Below are 19,750 nucleotides of genomic sequence, written 5' to 3'. Positions count from 1 at the left end.
TTTTATCACAATTAATTAATGCGTCTACAAGAAAGATATTTAACAATTTTTATCATGTATTATATATACAGAAGTCGTATTATATATACAGAAGAAATATCTCTAGTCTAATGACATTTGAAAAAGAAAACCTTTATAATTTTTTAGTTGGATCAAAAATTCTTTGTTTAGTTTTCTTAGTCTTTGTCCGCAAAAAACGTGTTACAAATTCAAAGGAATTTGCGCGAAAAAATTACATCTGAAATAACATTTCCTACATTATACATTGTTATTGCACTATACAATTGTTTTTTTTTTTACACAATTTTTTTTCTCCAATTACTTTCTCTGTACAAAAGCATACAAATTCGAAGAGTACATCTAACGAAAACTCAAGATGATCGATAATTAACTAAAGTTGTTTTTTAAAAATGGATTAATATGTTTCAATTGTGTACAAATTAGAAACAAATTATATTGTACAGATATAATAATACAAACTTGCATATGATACTCTACAATCGTCACAATGTGTGAACTTTTTTATTTGATGCAAATGTAATATGTGCATAATGAATATATCGAAAATAATCTTCAATAAATATATATAAGGTACTTAAAAGAAAGGGAAACAGCATATGATATACTCACGAGAGTAGTATCTTTTAAAAATGTTTCATTAGGCACGTTAAACATCCTTCTTATGTCCAAATATTATAATTCGATGTAACGGTGAGACATTTTGCATAAAAATTAATTTATGTCTTTTGCATCCAATATATTCACATGCTGAATTCGTTTTGTGTGGTTTTGTCAGCTCAAAAACAGTATAATTCCTTTTTTATACAATGTTTTACACTTTCTAAACACTATTTAATAAATAGTAAATTCATTCTAAATACTATTTAGTAAATAGTAGCCTTACGTTAATAACATATTTAACAAGCTTTAACATTGCGAAACGTGTCAAAATCGTACTTTCGCAATTCTGTGACACGTTGTCTATAAATATAAAAGGCAATTATACATACACAAGAGAGATCCCAAGTTACCCGCATTTACTTTTATCTGCTGTTTCTTTAAAGTACTTTCACAACAAAAATGATTCTTCGCTAAAACGTAATGCGTGAATTTGGAAAGACACTCTACATGGACGTATATATATACAAATTATATGAGTCGTTCGCTCGAAGAACGACTTAAGTCGATTTAAGTTTTTGCAAAAAAAAATTGAATTAAAGATTCAACTGTGTGATTTGAGTTATTAATCATCATGTTATTCAGCTTTTATATATTTTAATATACACGTTCCTATTTTGCTGAGTAGCAAAATATTAAATAACTTGAATCATTTAGTTAAATCTTCAATTTTTTTGTGCAAAAACTTAAGTCGTTCTTCGAGCGAACGACTCATATATACATAATATCATTCATTTTTTATAATTAGTCATTCATTTCTTCATGTACGCATTCATTCATACATATTCTCTTTCTTTCTTTTTTGCATATTTATAAACTTTAATCATCAGTCTTAGGGCTGCAGTCTATCAACAATTCTATGTACACTAAAATGTATATTTACAGGGGTAGAAAGTTTTGTTTAACTAGAGTCAGTTTTGTTGTCAAGTACTATACGTACTTTATAGTGTAAGTATTGTTTACTTTCAGCACTAGTGTCTTTTTAACGCGAAGAGCAGTTAAGCGAACTGCTGGATTCGGGTGCCAACATTCCGACATTATTTTGCTTAACGCAGATAGAATCTGTAAGGAAGATAGCAATGTTATATTCGAGTCGTAAAATTGGCGGGAATAAATTGAAAAATTACGAAAAAATATGTCTCTCTTACCGTATCGCTATCCCATTTTGTCGGAATTAGTGGACGTAATAGTTTCTGGCAGACTACCAAGCGCATATCATCGAAATCCGGATCGCTTGGTACGACATCCTGATAAGGCAAGACATAATCATCGACGATAGAATTTTTGCCACCCGTGATACACCTTTTGCACGCTTCCCAAAATACGAGACCGACAGAATACATGTCTGCCATTTTGAACGCATCGAAGGAAGATGTATTCAGAGTTTCGTCCAACACTTCCGGTGCCATGTAACGTCGCGTACCCACTCGAGTGTTTGGCGCAATGTCAATCTCTCCGCTCTCGCTATACAAAAATAAATATCTCACTGTAGCAATTTGTCTTATTTAAAAGCATATTAAGATAAAAAAAGGTGCTTAAATATTAAGTGTGTACCTGATGTAGCGAACAGCCAATCCAAAGTCAGCTATGGCACATTCTCCATTCCTTTTGACTAAAATATTTCTGCTCTTAATGTCTCTGTGAGCTATCGCGGGTTTCCCTTGTGTACCGAAGATTTCGGTGTGCAAGTGAGCGATACCAGAAGCGATTGACAAACAAATCGTTAATAGAGCCTGATTATCCAGCACGGTTATTTGTAAGTAATCGTGTAATGAACCTCTTTCGTGATAATCCGTGATCAACAACATTTGAGTCCAAGAGCCAGTACCCTTGATATCGGCGGCGATAAAACCCAAGATATTATCGTGCCTCATCAGTACGGTTTGATAAATTTCCGTTTCTCTGAACCAAGATGCTTCCTCTAAAGTGAAGAAAACTTTCACCGCTACTTTTTCGCCGCCTCGCCATCTGGCGAGCCATACCTCGCCGTAACGACCTTTTCCCACGCACTTCGACATGGCTAATTGTTTCGCGATAGTCTGTTGTACCAAGAGCGGCAATCCCGATCCAGATCCGCTGCTTTGATCTATAAAATCCTTGAGGGTTCCTTGCGACGGCACTAGACACGGATCTACCTCTTTCTTCCAACATCTACGATACATGATCAGTAGCACTATTATGGTAACCATCAGCATTATCGATAAGACCACTGCTAGGATAATAATCGGCGCTCCCGTTGTAATATCTATCGAATTGGAAACCATGGTAGGACGCGGCTTGTAAGCTATTTCGGGATATTGATCCTTGTTACATAGATCCGTGTTGTTGCAACATGTTATACTCTTCTCTTGTAAGTGAGGAACTTGATTTCCTTTGCATTGCATAAAACCGCCCTCCGCGGGTGGCAAGCAACCGAACGACACCTCGGGCACGTACTCTGACATTTCGGAGTCCCACACCTCTTCCACGGCGCTGAAACATTGTCCTCCGGCTCGTAACTCGCATGTTCCGTTTTGCCTGCCGTCCGGACAGTGTCCGTCGCAGTAACAAATAATGCCCAGCACTGCAAAGAGAAACACAACGTGAAATTATTAGTCACTGTCTCAATACGAATAAATCAAAACAGTATATTATACATAGATAAAGAGAAATGCGTAACATTCTAATATTAATCGCATCTAGTTATTTCACATATTATTTTTAAATTGCGCATATGATTCCTCTGACATTAAATTTTATTTATAAGCGAGTCACGAGTATGGAAGACGCGGAACATTAGGTAAACAGCGCGTTGCGCGAGGTGCGATAAATAACTCAATAATTTATTATTGATATGAAAGGAGAGCGGGGATCTGGTTGGAAAGAGATAGGCGCGCGGAGTTGAACGCGCGGATTCGAGAGGTTGTTTGACAAGTCGTGAGATGTGTCGTGTAGGCGAACGACCGTCGTCGCCTCCCACGGAAGAACATATATCGTTATGACGAAAGGAGAGATAGGTAGATAGGTGCGTCCCGAGTCGGAAATCGGAGATATTTCGTAAACGTCTCTCTGTGTTCGCGCACGTTGATATGAACCTGATAACTCTCGCGACTCATAAATCTCGTGTAGAAAAAGCACGATCAGCATCATGCAAATATCTCGTATATTCCGCCGTTCAAAAAAAAATATTATCGCGTTAACAGATCCATCAATAGAGGAGAGTAATAAGAAAATGAATATACGAAATAGAGAGCAGCAATTTTTGAAATACAGATATATATATCTAATCTCATATAAACATATTTAAAATAAATTTCCATTTATCGAACATTTCAATTATGATCCAAAACATCCAAAGTTAGATTTGATTCTGTCCCGAATTAAACCGGACAGATTGCGAAACTGCGGAGGAAAGGCATCCGCCTCCGCGCTACGATGACCGATAACGGCGGAGAATTTGATGCAAACACGGTGTCACGTTTCTAACGAGTATGCGACGACGACGACGACGACGACGACGACGACGACGACGACGACGACGACGACGACGACGACGACGACGAAGACGACTCTTGCGACGGCGTAACGGCAGCGAGACACAAAAGGGGAAAGAGGAAGAAAGCGTTGAAATACACGTCGGGGACACGCGCGCGAACCGGAGGCTGCGCTTATCTTCCGCCGCAAAATTATACTCCCGCGCCGTCTATTTTATGGTGACCGCTCTATTTATATCCTGCGAATATCTGGATGACGGATCGATTCTTTGCGCATCCGTTCTACGTATCCGCTTTTCTTCTCTCTCTCCTCTCTTCTTTTCTCCTAGAAACCATACAAAATTTATCTTTAATTTCAGTTGCGAATATTTCGAATGTTGCAAAAATATTATTCACGTATAATTAAATTTTTGATAAGAAAATTGATTATGAATTGGTCGATGTAGCGTTAAAATTCGAGCAAATATTTTTAGATGAAACAAATAGTTATAATTTATTAAACCTTTCTTCGTATTTTGATTCTCTTAAGAAATCTACGCGTTTTGTGACTTGAATTTCGTAATAATCTCATTCCTACTTGATGAAACTCGATCAATCAAATTGCAGAGACAAATCGACCGCGCTTTTCATGAGAGACAAACAAGGCAAATGGACGTAAACAAAATAAAGCAACGAACTCTCAAGTGTCACGATGATCAGCGACTCGCTTATCCTTACATATCGGGAAATGAAACGTAAATAGCTTGGTGGAAGTGTATTTTTCCACATCAACAACATTCTGTCAACGCAAGATCGTTGAACGGATATTATCGCCGTTCGTGACGATTAACGACCGCGAAGCGCAGGAATACAAATCCAAAAAAAAAGAATCACCTAAATGACACTTATACACCGTGATACCGATCTCGCCCTTATTCGGACCCCGAGGAAGACACCGTGACGGATTTAAGAACCAAGGAACCCTGAGCGATAATAACAGAAATGTCATATTTGTCTGGAGATATCAATGTATATATAATTATTTATTTTTAATTATCTTTAATATTTATTTCAATTATTTTAAATTATATTAAAAATACTCTTCCTAATTCTCTATTTATTTTTAAATATATATTAATAAACTCTTTCTCTATTTATAACTTTTCATTTTACAAAATCATCGCAATCTCCTTTCAGATATGACATGTTCAGAAAATTGGAAAGCATCGGAAGAGAAAAGCTCTTTGGAACAGCCGGATGGCACTGGTGAGGAAAGCCATAATGTACTGTTTAGGAAATTGTCATGCACACGCGAGAGAGTGTGCGTATACATATATATCATACGAGCGTGCGCGGGTTTCTCGGACGAGAGGCGTAACGCGCATATCTGCTTTCGTGCGGCTTTCGCGACGCAATCGGCGCCTGTAATCGCACGAAGGTTTCAATGAATCGCGCGAGGCGACGTGCCAGCTAGTCGCGAACTTTATCAGCGTGGCAAAGAGCAGTATCAGCGATAGCCCATTCTGTACGTCTATGAATCTCCGCCGAATCGCGAAGTTCGCCGGCGGTTTCATTCTACAAAAATACGCGACGTACAGCTGCTTCGCGAGATCCCAATTCTTTTTTTTTTTTTCTTAATTAACTAATATCGCGATCGCAACGTGGCTAATCTTACGATACGATATCAAAGGTAAATGGACAGAGATGTGTGTGTAATATCTTAAATATATATGAAATAAAATAATAATAAAATGTTGGTAAAATTAGGCGCACTTGTAAAATAATTTCGATAAAACAATATATAAAATTATTTTATCTTGATAATGCTTCATTCAAGTTAATTAAGAAAAACACACACACTAAATATTAAATATTGACATACGAAACATAATTTCGATTTATACATCAGGATGTTGATATATGTCGAGTGTGAAAACTATCGCCCTATTATCTTTTTCTTTATCGCTGTTTCAATATTTTACTAATCTTTAATAGAAGATACGTGATTTTAGGGACCACGTACTTCCGCTCACGCTAACAATAAGTGTTAAAGTCACCGATAAAGAAAAATGTTTTTTTTTCGCACACATAGTTTTTGAAATTGTATCACACTACTCGTACATATACATATACGGTTTATCGCAAACTTTTATTTCAAATCCGCCGAATTGAATGTCATCGACTTTTAGTCGATGCTGAGAAACGACGACGTTTCGGAGACCACGTTGCGCTATCGCGATGGAATGGCATTCGCGAACTGCACGCGAATGTGCATAGAAAACTTAATACCCGCGGGCTGCAAATAATATTGTCGAGAAAGGCGGCGCAAACTGGCACAAATGGACTCGCGTAATCGTGATACGACGGCGCGATCGTAATTTTCGTGGAAGAACAATCGGCCGTAATCCTATATCCCGTATATAATCATCGTGATTTCGAGCGGGAATCCCTCTCTCCCCTCCAGCTGATCGTGCGAATTCCAACACCCAGCATCCACGAGGAGTTGAATGAAAAACTGAAGTGGGAGGTATATAATTTTGAATAAACAATGTTCGTATACAATACGAGTCTTCCCACAATCACCAATTAAAGTGAAGTCAAGTTTGAGCGATCACACTCGCATCTTTCTAAGAAGAAACTAGGGGGAGTCCATTAAATCTCAGTTAGCGTTAATTAACGTTTATGGGAACGGCTTACATAGATGCCAATTTGTCGCGTTTTCGTTGTCACGGATAAAAATAACGATCGTTTTCGCGTGTCTGCAATCTGGACCCATCATCTCGAATCATTCGCGGCGTCTTTTTATTTTATTGTCAGATTTAATTTATCGGAATTATCAATCATCCTTTTCAGCGGGACCTTCTTTGTTATTCAGATAGCGTGTGCATTTTTTTTTTTTGGATAGATGTTTTAAATCCCGAGACTTTAATAGTGTCAGAGAGAAACGACGTTATTCATTGAGAAAAAAATTTAATGCATTTCCACAAAGTATACGTCACGAAAATAGCTTGTTTTTATGTCGCATCCCGGATACGTCTTTAATTTTATTCATTTTAAACAATGTATAGATGTTCTTGCGAGTCTCGCGGAAATAAAACGCGCATCACGCGACAAAGAAAAAAATAAGAAAAGGAAAGAGAGAGAGACAGAGAGAGCACGCACAAACGAGATGAGGGTGAAAAAGAATCAAATTTCTCTCGTTTTCAACGGGAGTACGAAATTACATTCGGCGTGTATTCGGCCAGAAAGAGACACGCTAAAACGACGTCGACGTTTATAACCCTTTGATGTATTTCGAGTCTTACGCACCCCGTTAAAGCAAGGTAAACAATCTCTATTTCCTACGGACAGACGGATTCCCGTATTTCGCTTCGCGCATATTTAGCATTAAAAGCGACCGTCTAATCGCAAGCTTCGATTACAGAATGTGAAGATACGGTTTGACGTCAATGTGACATGCAAATTGAACAGGCGCACTAAGCGAATCGATCATTAGAATCAATCTTTAGAAAGGACACATTGCTCCGAGATATCCTTATTTCTTACAACAAAAGAATCAATAATAATTTTCGTAGAAAAATATACATTTTTGTACCATCATATATATCGTTTTAAATAAAGCCATTACGCCAAAGTGAATGATTCAACTTTGTTATCATTATCATCACTCGATTGTAGCAAACGTCGGTCGCGCGCAACCAGTGTGCAGATTGAGACAAGGTATTAAAAAAAAATATGACGATATACATCGTAATTACATGCAATTCCAAAGGGTTAACTGGTGTCACTTTGCTGATATCAAATCGATCGCGTTGGTCCAGTATCTCGAGGCTGAAGCATGATCGAAGCATGCGAGAGAGAGAAAGAGAGACAGAGATCGTTAGTAAAAAAAAAAAAGTAAGAGAAAAATGGAAAAAGGTCGTGGTGCGAGAACGGCATTGATTTTCGACATACTGCTGATATTTCAGTCTAACTCTGCTCCGGACTCAACTTCTTCCTCTCTGTCTCTCTTTCTGCTTCTCTCCGTCTCTCCCGCGTCTCTATACAGACATCAAAAAGAACGACCGCGTGCCATCTCAGAAATTCCTTCCATGAAAATCTATTGATCGCGAGAGAGGGAGAGAAAGAGACGAGAAAACATCCGTTGCGGAAAAACGGAGAGAAAGAGCAAGTTCGAGATGAGAGAGAGAGGAAGCATCTTAACGATTCGCGGAACAAAAGAGCAAAAAACAAGACTTCGCACCAACGTAGCAAAAGTTTCACCCTTAGGAATCGTCGGCCGTCGACGACGACGCTCCTGGAAAAAAGAACGCTTCCACGAAAACGCAAGAGAAAGGCGGGATAAGATCGAGAGTGATCTCTTTTCACGGCGATTCGTCGTGCTTGTCGACCGTCGGTTCGGTCAGGCAAACAGGAAGAACGAGATGTGCGTGCGAACGCGTGCCTCTCGCGGTGGGAACGAGACGGAGAACAAGATGAGACGTCGTCGGGTTACACATCTGCGAAGCAGAAGGCAAACGACCGCGGCGAAGAAGCGATCGCATTCTCTCGCAAGTAGTCCGCATCCGATCGATGCGACGACCCGGCAGCGACGGGACGCGCGTTCCCCGTCGTATCTCGGCCGTCGGAAGCATCGTGCACACAATCAGGGCGCTCGTACACACATCGTACGTGTGTAAAAAAAATAAATGCGTGCACCGCGACTCGTCTCGCACGGATCTTGCAGACTGTCATCCAGACTCACCGCCCAGGCACCTAGCGGCGAACACTCCCAAGCAGAGCCACAGGCCATATTTACATCCGCGCCGATCCTTGGAAGCGGAGAACACAGCCATTTTCTACACTCGGGAGCACATACTTCACTGTGACGTAGAGCGCTCCGCGTCGAGTCGCAGGCTACTCCAACCTCGGTCGTCTCCGTCTCGCGAAGCCGAGTGAGTAGAGGGAGGTGCTTCGTGCGTCTTCGGTTCCGTCGAGGAGGAAGGCTGATCGGCGACGCGGGAGCGAGCGAGAGACGGCGACGATACTTGTGAGATGAGAACTCTCCTCAGGCCTGTACTAAGAAAGGAGGAAAAATTAGAGCTTATCTGACAAGGAGAAGGAGAGATCTCTCGACGATACGATAAAGAAAATTGAGAAATACGAATGACGGATGTTTATTATAAAAGTATAGATAATAAAATCGAACTGTCAAATGAACCGTGATATGTTGACGTAACAATAATATATAAAATTAATGAAACTTTGGACTATATACTATATCATAATAGGAATGATGCTAATGAAATGGCAGCGCGTACTTTTTTTTCTGTCATTAAATGTTTTCCTCGGGCAAAACGTTCGGTATAATATCCTAATAAGATATAAGATCTAGCATTACGAACTAGTACATGTGTTAAAGCATCACGATAAAATCAAATATTATATTATTATATATCTCATATATAATATTTTATATATTATTATATATTTCATATATATAATAATATATAAAATATATATAATATATATGTATTATATTATTATATGAATTATATATTTTATTTTATAATATATATACGTATATTCTTTTTATATCAAGCCCTAATTTTACCTGAACAAACGTAAATAATACAAGGACATTCAACAGGGACGCATATTTTTGTTCGTATCACTGATAAGTAAAGGTCGCATATACTCTGCCCAAAAAATTTTTCCTAAAATAACAGGTTATCTCTCTAAGAGATTTGAACTTTAAAAAGGTCTAGGCTTTAAAAAATTCTTTCCACATAAATCATTGTTGTTGTTTAGGGAGTGTCGCAGACTGCACGAAGTACGGACCTGGCGTCGTTCTGTTAGCGGGAAAGCGCGCGACGGCGCCCTACGGGCGCCATCGAGCCGCGAACGGCGGCACAGAGATCCGGAGATCGCTCCTTTTCTCTTTCTCTCTTTCTCTTTCCTTTCTCTCTTTCGCCCACGTATGGGGATCGCGATGTTCTCCGGAACGAGCAAGACGGGGAGACTTGAGCGGCGCTCGACTCCTTGGAAAGGCGCGAATGTCTATGCGCGGCGCGTCACCACGGAATCTAGAACCCGGCTAGAATCTGGAATCTTTTTCTCCGACCCGCGGGATATACGCTAGATCTTTCTCTCTCTTTCTCTTTCTAACTTACAGCGGTATTTGCATTACTCTTGTGGTAGGTCTCTCATAGCGAATTCAATTGGATGCATCAACGCGCGGACCGAATTCGCTATAACAAAGCTTACATCTATGAAGATTTTAGATTATCGCGCAAACATTCTATAGCCTAAATAATGTAACGTGATAGACATAATACTTTGACATAAACAATGTTAGAATCGCGCGATATGTAATATAATAATAAGTGAGCAAATTTTGATTCTGAATTAAAATATGCGCGAGATAAAAGATCTCAACGTGATAAAAAATCATCTCCAACGAGATATAATGTATATTTTTTCTTCTTTATATTAACTTCTTTTCATCTCTTTCGACTCTATACATATATTTTATTTAAACTGGAAAAAATGCAATAAAAAGGAGCGCGATTTAAAGAAACAGAACCGTATTTCAGCGAGGATCGGAAGGTCTATGATTAAGCGCCCCGGGGGTTGTGCACCACGCTGCGCTTTTTTAAGTAGCGACAAGACTTACTACGTCGTCCTCCGGGTGTATCAAGCGTCTCGTCCTCGACTAAGGCTCGGCTCGGCTCGACGTGCGAGTATTCTGATATCAATATCAGATTACTGGTTAATTGCTGACGGCGCGGCGCGGTCGGCTCAGAAGATTGTTGCACTCCAACAGCAATATTTCACGCTTCAGGAGGGCGAGACTGCTCGCTACCGCTTTCCAAACGATCTGACGCCTAATTGTAGCACGACTTTAATGAAACGTCCTACGTCGCGTGAATCTTGTTAATTTTCAGTGACCTGCAAAAATATTCTATTAATACAAAAAATCATCGAGATACATGCATACATGATAAAATTATTTGTTACATTTTTATATATATTACATATATATATATATTTTTTTTTATTATATATATATATTTGTTATATATACCGAGTCTCGAAAATATTTTACGGTAGATCTTTTCTACTAAACTACGCAGGTAGCGTGTAAAAATGAAAAAGAAATGCTTTATGGGAGTGATGGATATTATGAGGCACGACAAAAGGCGCTCTGTTCCCGCGGGAGAACAAAGCTCATGGCAATTCTTTCACGCTGCAAGACGCAGCTGCCGGACGGCGAAGTTCGGAGCGCAATCGAGTCGGTTCGCATCAAGATTAGGTCGTCGTCTCGCGCAACGATATATGTATACACATATACAGCAGGCATTATCCGTATAGCGTAACCTGTTGCGTGTATATCGCTCGAGCGTGAAGTCGCGCGATCCAGATTGAAACGCGTCCGTCTCGCGCTTAAAAGGCGTCAGTCATTATATTTTTAGAGATGATCTTCGGCACTTTTATGGAAAGACACGCGCGCGCTGATCCCATTTGAGATGCAGCGAGCGACACGTGCTGTGTAGCAGCATTTTTCTCCGTAGCCGATCATCGTTCTGCATTTTTTTTCAGATTTTAGAGATCTTATTTTTAAATTCTTTGATTATAATTGATTAAACTTTTGACGCCTTTTAAGATCGAATTTTTTTCTCGGCGAGAATTGTAAATCTCTCTAATTGGAACTGGTCGATATTTCAACTATGCCGATAATTAAAATTCTACAATTGTCCTCGCTTTTACACCTTAATGTAAACACTAATATCGTTTGCGGCTAGCGTTGTCGCGCGAGAACTCGTGAACAGGATAACAAGTAGCTTCGACAATTGACAGTAAATCACTTAACATCGCTATTAAGCTTATAGCGTGTATATAGCGTGGAACCGCTAATGCTCGCTCAACTATGTTCTCTCTCGGATAAACGACGGGCTCTTTAGTTGTAACTTCAGCATTCGCCTCATCGTCGATCTTCGATATGACGCAGAAATTATTTCTAGTCTATAGAGTGCACTTATAATGATTTGCAGATGCTGGCAAAAGACGCAATAAAGGTCGTGGTTAAAACGCGAGGCGTAAAAACGATATGTGTTAACTTCAATGGCAACGTCTTACGTGTGACTATATAGTCGCAATTAGCCTACTTGAACGAGGGCCTCGCCTATCGTTCTACCGGCGATCGACCGGAAATCGATTCGATTCGTTGACTGTCGTCAAAGATTACACGAGATAATCGTGTTGCTCGGAGCGAAGCAAATTCCGAAAGAAAACTTAATACCTCGGTCGCACCGTCGTCATCTTTGTCATCGGTTTCGCAGAAAAATCACGGTTGTTGAAAAGAATAATTCCCCGTGTCTCCGGATCACTTCAAGCTTAATTATGAATTATTAATTATGAATCAAACATCTTTCGAAACGGTCGATATACGATGAATATATGCGAGGCGCATTTTAATTGCTGTACTTGGCTAACGAATGCTCGCTAATTGTTGTGAGATAATTATCGCAAAGCCTATTTCATTAGCTACCTCTGCGTTTTTTTTTTTTTAATTTAAGAGAACGACGCAAGCAAATGCGTGACTAATAATGGATTATCGCGAAGATTCCATAAATTATTTGTCATCGATTTAACGATTGCGGGAACGTACGTCAATCCTTGCGCTATTTCTGGAAAATAGAAAGAGAGAGAGGCACTAAAAATTTTATTACAAGCCTCTGGATCTACAAATAAAATTGGATTGCAATGTTTTTTTTCCCGTTTTATATAAACAACCGGATAAGGAATTCTCGTTTCTTATTCATGACCGCCTCGGGACGGTCGCGTCGGATTCGAGACTTTTTAAGCGTCGTGTTAACGAAAAAGGAGAAGAATCGCGCCGACAATCCGGAGCTTCGAACCGGATTTCGGGATTAGAATCAGATACCATTCGTTTCATCGCGTTCGTTTTATACGAGCTAGGGCGACGGAGATCTCGCCTTTATATACCGTCATTGTCCGGCTTCGAAGAAACGCGATAATGGATAACAAAGGGGCCCGGTTCACGCTTCTCTTGCAACCACGAAATCACGATCCATTCGTCTCGCTTGGAAATATATTATTCTGGCAGACGACGAACGAACTGACAGAAGGAAGAGCGCAGCGGGTTGTTATGTACGGACGTGACGCGGCGGAACACAATTACCATGATCGGCCTCCATCAATTTTTGTTGTTGTTATTTCGTCCCTACCTCGGGTCGAGAATAAAACGCCTCGTATGGTGTTATTTTTGTCAATCCTCTCTAACGTCAGTATAAACGAAATATATTGTTAATAAAAAAATGAGATTCATCGCGATCCTAATGAAAATTAATTGAGTTTTTCTTTGAGAAACACAAATAAAGTTTGTATACTAAATATTAAATCGCCTTGTAAAAGAAAAATATTTGTCGTATAAAAATATATATCTCGTCACTGCCGCATCTGTGTTTAAAATACATTGTCGACTATATATGACCTTTATAGCGAATGGGTTAAAATTTAAAAGAGGGGGGGACGTCGAGGGGATTATGATGATAAATAGGATTCTTCTACGAACGAACCTTACGCCTCGGCGCGTTGCACGACAATGGTCGAACAAAGTGAGCGGGCAAGAAGGTCGGGCCTCGAAAATCCCAATCTATTCGGCGCCAGCAACAAGAATCACTCTGGCTATGGAAGTATATTTCATTCGTCGAGAAGAACCAAGGGATCCGATGGCCTGAGTCGATGGTTGGAGCCATAAAAGAGCGGAATCCTCGTCTGGCAACTAACGCGCCGTGGCGTCCGTAGGCCATTCAGGCCCTTGGATCTTTAGGTCTTTCTCTCCATTTCTGTCTCCGTCTCCTTCTTCATACGTGATGTACTACACTTCAGTCCTGTACGAAACAGAGAATGCGCCCATGAGATTTTTTATAAAAATCTAAAATAAATTTGTATATTTATTATATTGAAAACGTTTGTAACTCTTGTAAAATATCGTTTAAAATGTTTGTTTTATATACATATTTATACACAATCAAAAATTAAAAAATAAAACTTATTAAAAATTTACTAGAAATAAATTGTTAGACTTACTTATATTGACAGTTATATTGACAGCGAAGATTCAGTTGATAAAATATTAAATAATATACGGTCTCTATTGATATTACGTCATACAGGATGTTGAGCTGATTCACGTTGATGATTATCCATCCAAATCCTCAGTGATTTAACCGAGGGGCTAATATGTTCTTTTTTTTCCGAGAGTATATTGTACTCTCCTTCTTATAAGTGACGGCCTGTAACGATCAACGGTCAAGATTAGTCGGTGGAAGGTTACATTGGATAATCGATTGTAATTGTGTCTATTTAGCGAGGGATCCTTGAAGCTGTTCGAGTTCCCGGACTAGCGGGTATGTATCGCTACCGGACATCAAAATCGAAATACAAATCTCAAAGCAACCGATCGAAGTAAACGTTAGATGTTGCGCTTGGCGTTTTACTATTTTTATTATTAGCGACAGCTTATTATATCTTACCCGACAGGGTAATCTTAGTATTTGATCGTGCAATGTAATGAAAAAAATCGAGATAACCGGCAGACTAGATATATTTCTTGTTAAGTTTCTTCAAGGATTTCGCAGAAGTTTCTCTTCTTTTCTCTCTGTCTATCTCTCTCGATCCTGGGATTTTAATCGACCGTCGTTACCTTCATCATTGCCGTTTGGCGCCGAGATAATTAATCGTTCTGTCGACTACCGCTTCGAATGATCGACGAAGGATGCTACGCGCCTGCAGTGGTTTATCACGAAAAAGAATAAAAAACATAGGAGAAAAGAGAAATAGTGGCAGGAGGTCTCTTTCCACTCAAATGAATTCGCTCTATAACGCGTTGTAAGAAACGACTACCTGCTACGATAACAAACAGTTTCATTCGTAGGTCTCGTGCCTACGCAGAAACGGGTCACAGATATCTTTAAAAGAGGTCTTTTTATCGCTAAGAGTCAGGTGTGTTGAAGCCACTGGCCACTGCTAGTTTCCGATCAAAAAGAACGTACCGCCGAACCAAACCGCATTCGAAGACAGTAGTCAACAAAGATTAATTGCTCTCCTATCGATTAATCGACTTCGAATTTTAATCATTATATAAACAGAGAAACATATATTTATACTTGTAGTAATTTTAAAATCTTTGAATCAGCTCCTTAATATTATGATTGAAAATTTACACCCAGTGAATTTTTTAATTACTACAATTATAACATAAAAGATAGAATGAGAGAAATATTTGTTTGGGATAACTATTAAAAGTCGGATTCTCGATTCTTTTCAACGAAACTTTCGAATTGTTGCAAAAGGCTTGAGCATGACTAGTTATGATGAGACATTGTCGGCTCGTGAGAGCACGATTTACATTCGATTTTAATCAGGCATGATGTAATCGGACGCTTAAGCTAATGAACGAGGACTCGACGGATTTGGCGCGCCGTTGAGTACGCTAATTCGACGTAATGCCTATATTTAATTCGCTGACTGAATGGGACGGTTGAATGAGAAATTTTCAATTAATAACCATTTGTTCTCGAAATGAATTATTTCCAATAAACAATAAGATAAATTTTAAAACACAAGACATCACATTCTCTTAAGATAATTTTAAATGACTGTATCTCTCTTTCATTTTTAACTCTCATTTTCTTATTAAAGAGAGAAGCAATCATAATAATATAAGAGCTGTTAGAATGTATCAATATCTCATATAAAAATAATAATATTAATCCTCTCAAGATGTTATCGAGGTAGACAATAACCGGAAATAGAAAAAGCGTAGGTGTCTTTCATACAGAGTACAGTCCTGAAGTTCTCCAGCCGTTTCGTCCTTATAGGCGCACGTATGAAGGTGGCAGGCAATATGTGGGGGCTCCGGTATAACAAAGATTCATCGGGACCGGTTTCGTATGCCGGCCTTTTTTACGTTCCCCGAAGAGGCCCCGCCGAGCCATGGGTGTGAAAACCGACACCCACCTACTTGTTATTTTGTCAAACAAGAGCCCTGAAAATTATAGGAATCATATGCTGTAGCAGTTCTCCTGAAACTATCTTATAGCATAAATTGTTTCTAACCGCACTGTGCTTTACGTAATTGCATAATATATATATATATATATATAGTATATATGTATAATCATAATATTATATACAATTAATATCATATATAGACACATATATGTATCTCTATGTGACCATTTTATATTTAAAACATTTCATTATACATTATATATATATATATATATATATTATAAAAAATATTTTACATATATGTATAATATACTATGCAATATCTCTCCCCCTTCTAGAAAGGGGGGAACATTATTAATATTAATGTGATGTGTCTGATGTATATTATGTGTATCAAAATATTCATCAAGAAATTGAAGGTTATAAAAAATTTTATATTGTCCACAAATTTCGCGTGTATCATGTTTCGAGTAACAGAGATAATTTTCCCGCGAATAATAATGATAATTCAACGCGTAATGCGATGCAAAGCGCAGTCGATCTAATAATAATGTCGCGAAATGATAGGGACGCGTATTACGACACCTACTCACTTGTCGTTTCGCTAAACACGAATCCAGAAAATTATAGGAATCACGTGGCGACGCATCTCCTCCCTCTGAAAGCCGGCTCGCGCGAGAGACTCACGCCAAATTATTCTCGATTGCACGCTCGCACTACATTTTATAACCGTCAATTAAATGTGACACCGGACAATTGTTGTTTGTGACCGATATATATCCCTCTGTATGGAGACGCGAAATTTAACGGTTAGGTCGCCCCCCCCCCCCCTGTGACGCACATTGTTATCGGTCATATCAATATGTGTGCAATTTCAAGCCATCGTCTGTTATTATCGATTATCGTTACTATCGATTAATTATAAAGTCTCGATCCTAATCGAAAAACTTTCCACTCTTTTTTAAAACTAGACAAATACGTAAATATTTTTAATTTCTTTTCAAATCGTTATTTATTTCTATAATTAATAAGTTAATTTATAATTTATTAAACAAACGTTATTTAAAATTTACATCGGAGAACGTAATTTTCTCTTACTTTTATAAACGTGTTTTCCGTCTTCGTGAAGAAGCGATTCAACTTGATAGCCGCGATGTGTTGTTTCCGAGCGATCAAAGGAATCGAAAATTGCAATGCGCACAAGATAGGTATTCCAATCTCATGTATTGCTCGCAGGTGCGGTGGTTGCAACGATTCCAAAGCAATTGAACCGGGACGAAATGCTGCGCCGATTACGGACGGCTAACCGCAGCCATTATTTTCGATATAGGCTCGAGGAACTCGGGAATAAAGGTGGATGCTGCGTGTCAGTAAGAAAGATTCTGCGGAAAATCACGTTCGGTGCGAACCCCACGAGGTCTCGTCCCATGAAATTGGATTAACTTCGTGGCGTCCGGACTTTTCGTCGCTTTTGTCGTTTTTACGTGATCCTGGTCACGTTCTTCGTATTTTTTTTTCGCCTCCTTCTCGTCGCGGCAATTTTTAACTCGAAAAGGAAACACCGAGGTAATCGCGTTCCAGAGTCGATCGAGATGAGATCGCAGAAATCGCTCGATGATTATAAAAACCGTACAATTTCGGCTCTTTTTAACTTAACGTTCGAAGCGTTAAATATTTCTCGTTTTTCTTTCTTTTTTATTTCCGCGGATCGTTTCCATAAATGTTTGTTAAATAAATTTATGTATTTTCTCTCTCCTATCTCTATGTTTCAATCTATTTGAATATACAAAGTATTTCACTTCTACCGCATTATATATATTCATGATAAATTCTTTGAAATTAATTTAGAATCTATTCTTTTCAATCGAAAACATTGAAAAAAAATCATCATTTATAGCGATTTTCTTCTATATTACACATATATCTCTATATTAAAACATCAAAATTCTGTTAAATCTACTTAAACTTAACTGTATAACTGGATAATTGTGAGATTTAATTCGTGTGCAAAGAATTTATCATTAAAATATGACAGAAGAGTGAGATAAACATTCGAAGAAACAAATAATAATATAATCATATGTTCGCTCTTTTAATTTACAGAAAAAGCTTGTTTTTTTTTTACCGTGCGACTACGAACGGGTTAATGTCAAAATCTGATGGTATCTTAGCCATAACATTTTTCAGGTACAGCGGTCGCTGTAAACGATAGGCATGGCGTAGCACGAGGAACGCAGGTATTTAATGCCAAGTCTCGCCGGATTGTCCGCATTCTCAGGTGACAAGCCTTTTTATAGCTCTCACCGCTCTCTTGCGTTTCTGCGCCACCGTGAAAACTATAGCGCGGTACATATATGTACATACATACGTAGTAGATATCGAGGTGTACTCACAAATAAGGCACTTGTTAGACGCTCCGAGGCTACCGACTCGCAATGAATGTCCTTACGGGACGGGTTTTGCACGCAGCCCTCTTTTGGCAATACAATACTTGTCTCCGGACTATAAGAGTATATTTTGCCCTGAAGCCATTGACGGTTTTGCAGATATATTGCCACGCTCGACGAGAATGCTCGAATCTTTTGTATACTGAATATTTCTGAAATTATGAATGAAATTTTAGTGTCGACTCTTCTTTTTCAAATTTGTCGAGGCAATCGAAAAACTGTCATACTTAGTTGCTTTAAATATTTTGCAATAAAATGTCTAAATTGAAATAATGAAAAAATGTGTAATAATATATTTTTTTATTATATAATATATATATATATATTTACTAATAAATTATATCATTATGTATATTCTCATTATTTCACTTCAATATTTTATTGTCAAAATATTTAATATTAAATATTAAAGATTTTTGAAGCAGCTAAGTATAACAGTTTTTCGACTGTTTTGACAAATTATATGTATATATACATATATATAATATGTTTAATAATATAATATATTACATATTATCTCACATTTCAAAATTTAATATTTTATTGTCAAAATATTTAATATTAAATTGCAAAGCAGCTAACTACATGACAGTTTTTCCAGTTGTTATATATATATATAATTATATTATATAATTATATTTATATATATACATATATATAATATATATAATTTTAAAACTGTTTGTACTTCAATATTAAGTAAAGTTGATTTTACATTCAGATTACAGAGTTGCGAAATATGACCTTTTTCTTTACTGATCAATAATTTTGCAAGGAATAGAATGGTATATTGACACGTGCGCCTGTGGAATGCAGCCACGTACGCACATATATGAGATATACTTGTTTTATACCCACGCATAATTATTTCATATTTCTTCGTATTCACAGATACATTAATAATGCATTACGTTAAACTTTATTACGCTTAGCAACTTTCTTTATGATAATGATATGCTTAACAAAATTAGAACTGTAAAGATATGTTATATTAAATTAGGAGAATAAAAAAGTTAACATTTAAAAATCAAATTTAAAATTGATAGAATTATGAAAGAAGTATTTCGATACAAAGGATAATAATGACTTTCAATAAATGGCAGTACAATTATTATAATAAGTAGTAGTTGAATACTTTAAATTCAATTAAAC

The 19,750-nt window shown here is 37.9% G+C and overlaps 1 protein-coding gene across 4 annotated transcripts; it reads right to left on the bottom strand.

Moving 5' to 3' along the window:
• Positions 1-244: 244 nt before the first annotated feature.
• Positions 245-18,789, bottom strand: Tkv (serine/threonine receptor kinase thickveins). 4 transcript variants are annotated; one of them, XM_083032966.1, is made up of 9 exons: positions 18,545-18,789; positions 15,977-16,185; positions 14,226-14,431; positions 13,712-14,026; positions 10,786-11,060; positions 8,875-9,188; positions 2,233-3,241; positions 1,827-2,142; positions 245-1,740 (listed from the first exon to the last, which is right to left on the bottom strand). In XM_083032966.1, the coding sequence occupies exons 6-9, from the start codon at positions 8,963-8,965 to the stop codon at positions 1,609-1,611; spliced, it is 1,548 nt and encodes a 515-aa protein (XP_082889092.1). In that variant the 5' UTR covers positions 8,966-9,188; positions 10,786-11,060; positions 13,712-14,026; positions 14,226-14,431; positions 15,977-16,185; positions 18,545-18,789; the 3' UTR covers positions 245-1,608. The 4 variants fall into 4 exon arrangements, with proteins under 4 accessions (XP_082889092.1, XP_082889094.1, XP_082889093.1 ...); XM_083032968.1 differs by lacking the exon at positions 18,545-18,789 and adding an exon at positions 16,745-16,961 and having other exon boundaries at positions 8,989-9,188; XM_083032967.1 differs by lacking the exon at positions 18,545-18,789 and adding an exon at positions 16,745-16,960 and having other exon boundaries at positions 15,944-16,185.
• Positions 18,790-19,750: the final 961 nt, after the last annotated feature.

The sequence above is a fragment of the Prenolepis imparis genome, unplaced genomic scaffold, assembly GCF_030444845.1.
Source record: "Prenolepis imparis isolate NDT839.2.m4 unplaced genomic scaffold, iyPreImpa1.0 SCAF_3, whole genome shotgun sequence".
Lineage (NCBI taxonomy): Eukaryota > Metazoa > Arthropoda > Insecta > Hymenoptera > Formicidae > Prenolepis > Prenolepis imparis.
Note: the sequence above shows the minus strand (reverse complement) of the source record. Positions and strands in the feature narration are given on the sequence as shown.

Bases quoted from the DNA above. Each gene is read 5' to 3' on its own strand.
- Tkv (XM_083032966.1), bottom strand. From the start codon at position 8,965: ATGGCTGTGTTCTCCGCTTCCAAGGATCGGCGCGGATGTAAATATGGC. The intron at 3,242-8,874 runs GTGAGTCTGGAT...TTCTCTTTGCAG, and splicing joins CGCCGCTAGGTGCCTGGGCG to TGCTGGGCATTATTTGTTAC. The intron at 2,143-2,232 runs GTACACACTTAA...ATTTTTGTATAG, and splicing joins TTGGCTGTTCGCTACATCAG to CGAGAGCGGAGAGATTGACA.